The following is a 12,697-nucleotide window of genomic DNA, read 5'->3' as shown; positions in this document are numbered from 1 at the left end:
GTGAATTTAAAGAACCCGTATTTCAAGAAGACTGTGTGACCATTATGCTGCCACAAACTCGCGATGGATTGTGGGGATAAGGTAACAGAGATTAGGGCACACACTGATGGTTGTATTTTTATTTATCTAGTTATTTATCCCGGATAGATTGGGGCCGTTAAGCCTTCTGTTACGTCTAACCAGGTGGTGTTCATTTTTTTTTGCATTATGATGCAGATATTTTAAAAAGACATTTAATAGTGGTTTAAACACTTACAAATAACTAGAAACGGTGGAAGAAGAAGGTAGTTATAGTTCAAAGAAGCAGTTTATAGTCACGAAATGTAGAACAACTAAAACACTGCAATCAGGTAGATTTAAACTGAGGTAATAACAGCAAGGGGTGTGAGATAAGTCTTCTTTTTATGCTCTCGCAGTGAATTGTTGGGAACGCCGATGTGCGGTAGGCATTTGTTTGTCATAGAAAAACACTAATTTACAATAATTTACCTCAAACGCATTGCCCATTCGAGATGTCATACATGGCCCTATCTCACTAATATCTTTATAATTTTGAACTTTTACGTCGTGATACCTGTACAGCTATAATGCAACGGCGTTATTTAAAAAATCACTGTTTAGTGGAGAATTCCTGGACAATTACGTACCTCACCAAGAGAAGTATGTTGTTATATCTTTCATTCCTTTACCCATGGGAGATGAGTGGATTGTCGTAGAACTCTCTTCTTTCTGGAAAACATATCGGAAGATGACGATAGTTTAGCTTTAGGAAAGTTGAAGGCATCAAAGAGGCAGCTTTTTTTTATTTTATTTACTGGCTTTCGACTCGTGCCCATGCAATCATCTCAGTAGTGGAAAAACTATACGACAGCGTGTCTGAGGCGACTTTCGTGTCAGTAGTCGCCTTTTGTGGTAGTCAGTATCTTTCCCATCGTAAAGATTCATTTTTCTTTTCGAATATACAATGACGTGACAAAAGTCATGGTGTAGCGATCTGCAGATACACAGACGTCCGTAGCATCGCGCATGTAAGGTATGAAAGGGTAGTGCATTGGTGGAGTTGTCATTTGTAATCAAGTGATTCATGTGAACAGGTGTCTGACGTGATTATGGCCACACGAATGGAATTAACGAACTTTGAACGAGGGAGTGATAGTTGAGCTAGACGCTTGGGAGATTCCATTTCGGAAATTATTAGGAAATTTAACATTCCCACAGCGTCAGGAGTGTGTTGAGAATACCAAATTTCAGGCATTACGTTTCACCACGGACAACGCGGTGACCGAGTGCTTTCACTTAACGACCGAGAGCAGCAGCGTTTGCGGAGAGTTGTCAGCATTGACAGACAACCTACACTGCGTGAAATAACCGCAGAAATCAATGTGGGGCGCACGACTACCTTAATTGGACAGTGCGGCAAAATCTGGCGTTAATGGGCTATGGCAGCAGTGTCTTTGCTAACAGCACATCGCCTGCAGCGGCTCTCCTGGGCTCGTCACCATACTGTTTGGATACTAGACGATTGGAAAATCGTGTCTTTCTCAGATGAAACCCGATTTCTTGGTCAGACCTGATGGCAAGATCCGAATGCGACGCAGACCCCACGAAGCGGTGGACCAACTTGTCAACAAGGCACTGTGGAATCTGGTGGTGGCTTCACAATGGTATGGCCTGTGTTTACGTGGAAGAGACTGGGTCCTCTGGTCCAGCTGAACCGATCATTAACTAGAAATGGTTACGTTTGGCTACTTGGAGACTTATACAACAATTCATAGACTTCATCTTGCCGAGCAACGATGGTATTTTTATGGATGACAATGCGCTATTTTACCGGGTGCTAATTTATACTGGTCTGAAGAACCTTCTGGACAATTCGAGCGAGCGATTCGTTCAGCCAGACCACCCGACATGAATCGCATCGAAGATTTATTTGACATAGTCAAGAGGTCAGTTCACAAAATCCTGCACCGGCCACACTTCCGCAATTACGGTCGGCTATGGACGCAGCATGGTTCAATATGTCTGTTCAGTATGTTGGCTGACATCGAAATAAGTGTCCAAGGAATAGAAAATCAACTGAAATCACTCAACAGAGGAAAGTCCACTGGACCTGACGGGATACCAGTTCGATTCTACACAGAGTACCCGAAAAAACTTGCTCCCCTTCGAACAGCCGTGTACAGCAAGTCTTCAGAGGAACGGAAGGTTCCAAATGATTGGAAAAGAGCACAGGTAGTTCCAGTTTTCACGAAGGGCCGTCGAACAGATGCGCAAAACTATAGACCCATATCTCTGACGTCGATCTGTTGTAGAATTTTAGAAAATGTTTTTTGCTCGCGTATCATGTCGTTTCTGGAAACCCAGAATGTACGCTGTAAGAATCAACATGGATTCCGGAAACAGCGATCGTGTCAGAACCAACTCGCTTTATTTGTTCATGAGACCCAGAAAATATTAGATACAAGCTCCCAGGTGGACGCCATTTTCCTTGACTTCCGGAAGGCGTTCGATACAGTTCCGCACTGTCGCCTGATAAACAAAGTAAGAGCCTACGGAATATCAGACCAGCTGTGTGGCTGGATTGAAGAGTTTTTAGCAAACAGAACACATCATGTTGTTCTCAATATAGAGACGTCTACAGACGTTAAAGTAACCTCTGGCGTGCCACAGGGGAGTGTTATGGGATCGTTGCTTTTTACAATATATACAAATGACCTAGTAGATAGTGTCGGAAGTTCCATGTGGCTTTTCGCGGATTATGCTGTAGTATAAAGAGAAGTTGCAGCATTAGAAAATTGCAGCGAAATGCAGGAAGATCTGCAGCGGATAGGCACTTGGTGCCGGGAGTGGCAACTGACCTTCTAGGCGCTACAGTCTCGAACCGCGAGACGGCTACGGTCGGAGGTTCGAATCCTGCCTCGAGCATGGATGTGTGTTATGTCCTTAGGTTAGTTAGGTTCAAGTAGTTCTAAGTTCTAGGGGACTGATGACCTCAGAAGTTGAGTCCCATAGTGCTCAGAGCCATTTGAACCATTTTTTTGGTAACTGACCCTTAACATAGACAAATGTAATGTATTGCGAATACACAGAAAGAAGGATGCTTTATTGTATGAATATATGATAGCGGAACAAACACTGGTAGCAGTTACTTCTGTATAATATCTGGGAGTATGCGTGCGGAACAATTTGAAGTGGAATGATCATATAAAATTAATTGTTCGTGAGGCGGGTGCCAGGTTGAGATTCATTGGGAGAGTCCTTAGAAAATGTAGTCCATCAACAAAGGAGGTGGCTTACAAAACACTCGTTCGACCTATACTTGAGTATTGCTCATCAGTGAGGGATCCGTACCTGGTTGGTTTGACGGAGGAGATAGAGAAGATCCAAAGAAGAGCGGCGCGTTTCGTCACAGGGTTATTTGGCAAGCGTGACGGCGTTACGGAAATGTTTAGCAAACTCAAGTGGCAGACTCTGCAAGAGAGGCGCTCTGCATCGCGGTGTAGCTTGCTGTCCAGGTTTCGAGAGGGTGCGTTTCTGGATGAGGTATCGAATATATTGCTTCCCCCTATTTACAGCTCCGGCGGAGATCAGGAATGTAAAATTAGAGAGATTGGAACGCTCACGGAGGCTTTCCGGCAGTCGTCCTTCCCGCGAACCATACGCGAATGGAACAGGAAAGGGAGGTAATGACAGTGGCACGTAAAGTGCCCTCCGCCACACACCATTGGGTGGCTTGCGGAGTGTAAATGTAGATGTAGATGTATGTCTGCAGGGGATTTCCAACGACTTGTTGAGTCCGTGCCACTTCGAGATGCGGCACTACGCCAAAGGAGGGCCGACACGATACTAGTAGGTATCCCACGACTTCGTGTCAGCTTAATCTAGAAGAAGCAATAGCGTCAACGAAGCAAAGTTTCAGCAGTGGGATAAAAATTCAGGGTGAAAAGATAGGAATGATAAGGTTCAGTGGTGCCGTATTGCACAGTGGCTGAGCTGTCAGCGTACTGACCTGCGGCGGCATCCTGTAGGGCAGGGGCCCCGGGCTGGCCCAGCGCGGCCGCGGCCTCGGACAGGGCAGGTAGGGCCCCGGGCTGGGAGGCAGCCGCGCGGGCGACATGGGCCGGCGCACCAGCAGCCCCGGCGGCGGCGGCGGCGACGGCCCGTACGGCGAGGGCGACGGCGCGAACGGCGGGCTGGGGCCGTACGGCGACGCCGGCCGGAAGGGCGACGCCGGGTGCGGCGGGCGCGCCCACCCGCGGCCCGGGCCCGGACCCGGCGGCTGGCCCGCCATGCTCCTGCGGGCACACGCACGGGCAGCGCGTCAGCACACCACACCTGAAAGCTCCCATCTCTGATATATTTATTATATTATTTAATCTTTCTTTATTGTTAGAGAAAAGGAAGCTTAAATAGAAAATGTAAAACATTTATTGGTATATGGTTCCCATATTTATCTTTAATTATATATAATAGAGAATTTCTTGTCGCCATGAATGGGGGCATGGTTCATTTTTTAAAATTATTTGTTTTTTGCTTTTATTTTCTTGAAATATTTGTAATTATTCCTATGTGTTACGATATTTAAATTTTCAAATGTTATTATTTTTTCCCAAAAGGTCTATTCTCGCTTGTTTATTCACTTTTTCTTTGTATCATATGCAAGTTTTGTTAAACTAAATGTTCTTTTTGTAGTAATTTGATTTAATTATCAAGTGATCTTGAACATAGCAATTGATTTAGTATTGGCATAATTCATGTCAGCAGCCGTGATTATACGATTGATACAAGTGAATATTATTGGTTAAAACAGTTATTTATATTATTTGGTTTAGAGGAACCTACCCCATGATTGATAATACTCAATTTATTCTACTTAATTTACTTGTTTGTATATCTCTCTTATCACAGAATCATTTTAGAGTTATAATTCTCAGGATCTATGATTACAATACATTTCAGGTCAAGATGCAGCTTATAATTAAGAGGAGGTGGCTTACAATAGATTTTTGTTTATAACAGTTTTGATAATGAAATATTGTTGAAGAGGGTGGATTTGATAGAAATTTTACTTACTTAATTTAACTGATATTGGCTCTGGGGTGTGTACATATCACCCAGCGCTCTCATTATTGATTATTCGATTGAAATTATTTTTAGGTAGCTTCAAATTAGATGAGATAAGTTGTAACATACTAGATGTACTGGAAAGTGTATCTAGGAAGAAGTTCAAGATATAACTTATTAATAAAGTATTTCATTTACACTGAAAATATTTCTATGCAAATCAGGGTATCTTGATTATTAATTTATTATATTAATTTTTTGTTTATTTAATTACTTCATATAAATAATTTTATTGTTTTTTGCCTTAGTATATTTTGTAGAATTGATTGTTTAAATTATAGTATATTGGTAATGTAAGTGTTTTATGAAATATTATTTTAAATTTTTTTAAAGTAATTTTTATTTGTTGTAGCCTTTGTATCAGTGTTTGTCAAAATTTTAGTATTTATATTACTTGTCTTGATTTATAAATAGTTTTTTAGTTAATATGTAATAATTATTGTTAAGTTATTTATAGAAAAGAAATGTTAATCTTTTCATAACATATCTAGTTTCTTGAGAAAAAAAATCAATTTTTTAAGTTGATTGTTTTATCTAATTTTTTAAATATAAATATGAAATATTTATTCTCTAAGGGATAAGCTTTATAGTTATTAACTTATAATTTGCTCTTTTAAAATATAATAGTAGGATTTAAACCAGGTATCTTTAAGATTACAATTTAGTTCATTTTTTTATATTTTGATTTTATATTTATTTTAGGTTTTGTATTAAGATCTTTGATTTTATTTAATAATCGTTGTAATAATGATAGAATTAGTATATTTATTTGTATAGAAGTTTTTCCTTCATTGTTTATTATAAGGAACTAGGCAAAATTGATTTCCACCTGTTTATCAAAACCATGTCCTCTTGAAAACATTTTGATGTCTGGCCTGATGACTGTGCAAATTTTTAAAAAGCTGCAGTATTTTGACCATGCAAAGCTAACATAATCATTAGTCTCTTAATTAGGGGCTGGAATGAATGTCTTGACAATAAATCAACTGTCTCTTAATACATATTTGAATTTAACTTTTAAGCCAAAAGACTTAAATTTATCTTTAGGATGAGAAGACCCTATAGAGCTTTACTTTTATATAGTTTTTTGTTGTTCTTTATTTAATGAGAATGTCTTGTTGGGGTGATATGAAGAATAAATAAACTCTTCATTGTTATATCATTGATTTATGTTCATTGTTTTGATCTATATTTTATGATTATAAGATTAAGTTACTTTAGGGGTAACAGCATAATTATTTTCAAGAGCTCATATTGAATAAGCAGATTGTGATGTCTGTGTTGGATTAAGAAAAATTTTGGATGCAGGAGCCCAATAATTAGGTCTGTTCAACCTTTAAATTCTTACAGTATCTGAGTTCAGACCAGTGTGAGCCAGGTCAGATTCTATCCTAAGATTATTTAAACATATTAGTATCAACAGTACCATATGGTTCAAATATTTTTGTTATTAATTAATATTAATTAATTACTATTTTGACAGATTAATGTGTTAAATTTAGAAATCATTTATGTAGATATTTTCTAAAAATAGTATTGGTACTTTATGATTTATTTATGTTTGTTTTGAATTTTCTTTTGTTGGGAATTTGTGTTTTAATTAGTGGGGCTTTTTTAACTGTATCAGAGCAGAAGGTTTTTGGTTATATTCAACCTCATAAAGGTCCAAATAAAGTAGGGTTTGTAGGGTTTCCTCAACCTTTTAGTGATGCTATGAAATTGATTTGTAAGAAGCAGCCTATTCCTATTATATCTAATTATTTACTTTATTATTTTTCTCCTGTTTTTAATTTATAATTTCTTTGGCTGTTTGAGTGATCTTTCCTTATTTAACTTACATATGTTCTTTTTCTTATAGTTTTTTGTTTTTTTATGCTGTACTAAATTAGGTGTTTATACTGTAATAATTGCTGATTGATCTTCTAATTCATATTATTCTTTGTTAGGTTCTTTACTTTCTGTTGCTCAAACATTACATATGAAGTTGACTGGCTTTAATTTTATTGTCTTTAATTATTCTAATGTGTAGTTTCAATATATTAATTTTATAAATTATCAACTTTATTGTTGGTTTATCATTATTACTTTTCCTTTAGCTTTAGCTTGTTTTGCTTCATGTTTGGCTGAAACTAAATGAGCTCCTTTTGATTTTACTGAAGATGAGTCTGATTTGGTTTCAGGGTTTAATATTGAATATGGTGCAGGAGGTTTTACTTTTTTTGGCTGAACATACTAGAATTGGAAAGACAGTAACTGTTCTCAAAAGAACAGATACTGTTGATGACAGTGCAGCTTTTTCCTGGAACAAATGATGACGAACTGAAACCCACAGCTGCCGACAGGTGTTTTTGATATACCTCAATGTGGACAGCTGAAAATGTGTGCCCCGGCCGGGACTCGAACCCGGGATCTCCTGCTTACATGGCAGATGTTCTACCCATCTGAGCAACCGAGGACACAGATGAATAACGCGACTGCAGGGACTTATCACTTCCACGCTTCCCGTGAGACTCACATTCCCAACTGTCCACAATTCTACATATGTAATGTACCTTATAGACATCCACTCATTACTCGCGCACGCTTTGGCGATTCCTGTAAGAGTTTGGGCAACCTGTGCGCATTCGCACAGACGAAGGTCAATGGCTGGGTAGCCTTTAACTATATGTGTAAAGACAGTAACTGTTCTCGAAAGAACAGATACTGTTGATGACCGTGCAGCTTTTCCCTGGAATAAGTGATGACTAACTGAGGTATATCAACAACACCTGTGGGCAGCTCAGGGTTTCAGTTAGTCATCATTTATTCCAGGGAAAAGCTGCACAGTCATCAACAGTATCTGTCTTTACACATCTAGTTAAAGGCTACCCAGCCATTGACCTTTGTCTGTGCGAATGCGCAGAGGCTGGCCAAACTCTTACAGGAATCGCCAAAGCGTGCGTGAGTAATAAGTGGATGGGCAAATGTCTGTAAGGTACATTACATATGTAGAATTTTGGACAGTTGGGAATGTGAATCTCACGGGAAGCGTGCAAGGGATAAGTCCCTGCACTCGCGCTATTCATCTGCGTCCTCGGTGGCTCAGATGGATAGAGCATCTGCCATGTAAGCAGGAGATCCCGGGTTCGAGTCCCGGCCGGGGCACACATTTTCAGCTGTCCACATCGAGGTATATCAACAACACCTGTCGGCAGCTGAGGGTTTCAGTTAGTCATAATTCATACTAGAATTGTTTTTATGAGATTGTTGTCAGCTCTAATTTTTGGGTGTGATTTTTATTCTTTTATATTTTCTATTAAGCTTGCTATTATATCTTTTAGGTTTATTTGAGTTCGGGTAACTTTACCCTGATTTCGTTATGATAAATTAATATATTTAGCTTGAAAGAGTTTTTTACCCTTGTCTTTGAATTTTTTAGTTTCTTTATTGGTTTAAGGATTTTATGTATTTCATTTATTTAGTGAAATTTTTTGAGAAAAGTTAAGAAAGTAGCTAAACTTCTAGTTTTATGTTTTCAAAATGTATGCTTTTCCTAAGCTAATTAACTTACTTATTTTATTCCTTAATTAGCTTGTCACATGCATTTGCAACATGTATGTTAATTAATAAATTGTAAAGTAGATAATTCTTAGGATTTGTCCTGTTATAATATATGGTTCTTAAAGAGGTCGTTTACCAATTCATGTTAGCAAACATACAACAACTACTATGATTCAAAATAGGATTTGGTTAATAGGATAGAATTGAATACATCGGAATGGTGTTTTGTTAAAATGGTATAACTATTAAGATTCTAATTGACAGAAATAGTGCAATAACACCTCCTAATTTTTGAGGAATTGACCATAGAATTGCATAAGCAAATAGGAAACATCATTCTGGTTGAATGTGAACTGGTGTTACTAGTGGATTGGCAGGTACAAAATTACCCAGGTCTCCTAGAAGATAGGGGATAATTAGACATAATATAATCAATAATAACATCCTGGATGTGGTTTTTACGCGCTTTCATACATCCCACTACGTGAATACCTGGATGGTACCTAAGTCTGGTCTCAGTTTCACGTGTTAATGATGCCAAATCTGTTTCTCACCATGCCAATCCTGCATCGAAGCGGCACAAAGGCATAAGAAAAAAAAAGAGGAAAAGTTGTTTCGGCTACATTATTTATAAGTTCATTTTTTCTGCCATATTTTGGTGGTAGGAGTAGCAGCAGTGTCATATTATATGCGCAACAGAGCATATGTATTTAACAGGAAAATCAATACGAATGTGTCTGAAACGCTGGCGCACATTTTATTTATTACATTTTCCCCTGTGCCGTAAGACGACAAACCGCAAGATGACAAACGACCGTCATGTTATTTAGCATCTTTGTCCATAATGGAACGGTTTTAGTATTTGTGCGATGTTCAGCGCATCGATAGGAGGCCGACGTGACGGCAGCTGACTAGTGTACGAGATCTGGCTGGTTGACAGTTCTATTTCGGCGCCTGACAGCTACGCTACCGAAACAGCGCCAGTGACGACTCCCGTCAGATACACCTGTGATGGAGCGGCGTCCTCCGACAGCTCGCCTATCACATAAGGCGCCATTCTCACGTCTCGCCACGTTTTTAGGTCGTCGGCATTGCACGTGCGAGGTATGTGACGATATCAGAACTTTTGGCAAGAAACTTATTTTAGCTGTGTCATAGAAAATGAAACTGATACGTCATATAGCATGGCGTAAGCCCATCTATCAGTTTTAGCATTTTTCGTTGTTGAGAGGAACAATTGCCTAAAAAGTGATCGCAGTGTCCCATGTGTTGCATAGATGTTAATTAATTTTTGTTTATTATTGTTAAAGGTGCTGAGTTACATATAAATTATGGCTGACACCATGGTGGAACGGATCGTAACGAGCACGTGGGCTCACGAACTACCCCATACAGATTTAACTGTAACGTAACAGCTTCGCCAGCAAGACAACAGTTTAATGGTGGGAGAAAACGCTCTTTGCAACTGCTTGCATAAAAGATAACTCCGCTCGGACAACCACAACGTATGTCTGTCGAACGTTGGCCAAAAAATGACCATTCGTAAGTGGTCACATGTATTGGGAGCTCCTTACTCGACTTTAAAAAGCATATGAAGAATGATTTAAAGTTAAAAGCACTTCAACCTTCGTTTGTCGCGAAATGAGTGATAGTGACATACAAAAAGTCATCAGGTTTGTGGGCGAGTTCTCGATACCGTTATAACTCTTCCATCAAGGAAGGAAGTGTCTTTTTCGGACGAGTATGCAATACATCGCAGTGCAAAGCGAGAAACATTTATTTCTTAAGTAAATAAAACACACATTTTTATGAAGAACTTAACACAACCAATCGTATGCCATTATCTGGTCTTAAACGTCAGCTACCCACTTGGAAGTCCTATATTTCTTTAACTGTGGTGTGAATCACACTACGTATCTCTATACGTTACGTGATTGGTTTATTCCGTACATGCAAGGCCGGGGCTGCTCGGCAGTGTGTGGTTCCAGCAGGATGGAGCACCAGCCCATTTTGCTGTTGTAGTTATAGAATATCTCAGTGAGGTATTTCCTGATAAATGGAATTTGTCTCCGTCTTTGGAGTGGTCACCCCGAAGTCCTGATCTATCACCTTGCCAATGAAATGATACAATTCAGAGACTTTACTGATCTTATATAGATATGATTTTATGTGTATAGACTGAAGTGGTGAAAATTTTTACCAAGCCCAGATACCGAACCTGGGTCTCCTGGTTACTAGGCAGATGCAGCCATCACTAAGAAACCTTGGGACAGTGGTTCACCCAACTGCACAGAATACCCTGGCATGCCTCCCTCCTCGATCCAGTATCTCGCGTCCGATGCTGAGGTGCTATTCCAGAACATGGAGAGCTTCAGCAATTCTGTTCGTGTGTAAGGGGGAATTTAAAGTAGTCTGGAGGGGGGCATTGAGAATTTGGATCAAGGAGCGAGGCACGCCAGGGTTACCCGTGCAGTTGTGTGAACCACTGAGCAATTGTGGCTTAGTGGCTAAAGCAACTGCCTAATAAGCAAGAGGCCCAGGTTCGATTCCCTGCCTTGGCACGATTTTCACTCTTCGCTACAGTCTATATACATTCTATCATCTTGCAACAATGCATTATGGGGTTCGTTCAACAGAAGGTTGGTGCCACACATTACGAGACAGATGACGACTTAAAGATGCTGTTTCTCTGTTTATTTCTAAGCCACTAGCCCAGAAAGCGAAAGGAGATACGAGTTGCAGGTTGCCTATCCAACGGCTTCCAGGGGAAACAAATTTTATTTTCAGTATTTCGCGTTATTATTGACATAATTTAAAAAAATTAAAATGCTCTCATACTCTACTCATTACGAGGTATTATATTCGTGCATGTTCGTATTCCGGCTGCTGTGGGTTTATACATCGATTTTAATTTTTTATTTATAGCTGACTGGAGATAGTGGAACTATTGACGCTAGACAGTGGAGTGCCAAGTGGAGAAATAGGGACATTTCAGACACAGTCTCCTGTCTGAGTTCGATAGAATGGTAACAGCAGTGGAGACAGCCAGAAACACTTGCACTGTGTATGTGGATAATGCCATTGGACAGAACACGGCAAAAAAATGGTTTTCTCTTCTTAAGAAGGATAGTTTTTTAAATTAGTGACTCATCACGTTCAGGAGGATCTTCGAGGTTTGATGATCATCGTTTAAACGATTAACACACAACGATCCATGTCAGTATACTCGAGAACTGGCAAATGTGATGATCTGTGGTCATTCCATCATAGAGCGACATTTGCATGCAATGGGGAATTCGGGTTATGGGTACCACATACTCCAAGCCAAAATCACATAAATCAGCGGGTGGGCCGGCCGCTGTGGCCGAGTGGTTCTAGGCGCTTCAGTCCGGAACCGTGTTGCTTCTACGGTCGCAGGTTCGAATCCTGCCTCGGGCATGGATGTGTGTGATGTCCTTAGTAAGATTTAAGTAGTTCTAAATCTAGGGGACTGATGACCTCACATGTTAAGTCCCATAGTGCTTAGAGCCAATATATTGATGACCAAAGTCTCTCTCATGTGTATTTGATGTGTTTATTAAACGCATGGAAAAATGCTACGAACTTATGTATCTATCTAATATAACGTTACGTTACAATTTTAATGTAGTAAGACAAGTATTAGAGTTAGAAACTGTTGTTTGATTCGAGGCAGCGTAACTGACGCGCGCAAATACGTGGAATTTATTCATCCAGTATTTGAGAACGACAGCAGTTACCGATTTCCAACAAACTTATGAACCCTTTTCTCGCTGACACCCCACCCCATAAAAAGATGAAAGCAAAAAGGTTTATCACGTACTAACTTTCACTGTTCATGAACTAAAGCTTTAGCATCAGATATGAAGTTTTAATTTATTACATCTCTACTACTGATTTTATTCACAACCCAGTTTGCAGGTTTCACCCACATATGCCACTGCTTGTAGCTGCAAAATAACATTGTTGTGATAATCGTGCGACACATAGTTGAGAAGATATGACGACAAACGCA

General features: G+C 39.6%; 1 protein-coding gene and 1 non-coding gene across 2 annotated transcripts in view; one reads left to right on the top strand and one right to left on the bottom strand.

The window, feature by feature from the left end:
- The window catches only part of LOC126416037 (nematocyst expressed protein 4-like), a 221,966-nt gene extending 217,835 nt beyond the window's left edge, over nucleotides 1-4,131 (bottom strand). Inside the window, exon 1 of the mRNA XM_050083500.1 lies at nucleotides 4,010-4,131. Coding sequence (XP_049939457.1) covers nucleotides 4,010-4,117 — 108 coding nt within the window. The 5' untranslated portion in view covers nucleotides 4,118-4,131. The remainder of the gene's footprint in view (nucleotides 1-4,009) is intronic.
- A 4,063-nt stretch (nucleotides 4,132-8,194) lies between these two features.
- Trnat-ugu (transfer RNA threonine (anticodon UGU)) lies at nucleotides 8,195-8,268 on the top strand. Its single transcript has one exon. It is a non-coding gene; the product is annotated as a tRNA-Thr (tRNA).
- Nucleotides 8,269-12,697: the final 4,429 nt, after the last annotated feature.

Source organism: Schistocerca serialis, chromosome 8 (assembly GCF_023864345.2).
Source record: "Schistocerca serialis cubense isolate TAMUIC-IGC-003099 chromosome 8, iqSchSeri2.2, whole genome shotgun sequence".
Lineage (NCBI taxonomy): Eukaryota > Metazoa > Arthropoda > Insecta > Orthoptera > Acrididae > Schistocerca > Schistocerca serialis.
The sequence above is the reverse complement of the archived record's forward strand: the minus strand, read 5'-3'. Positions and strand labels throughout refer to the sequence as shown.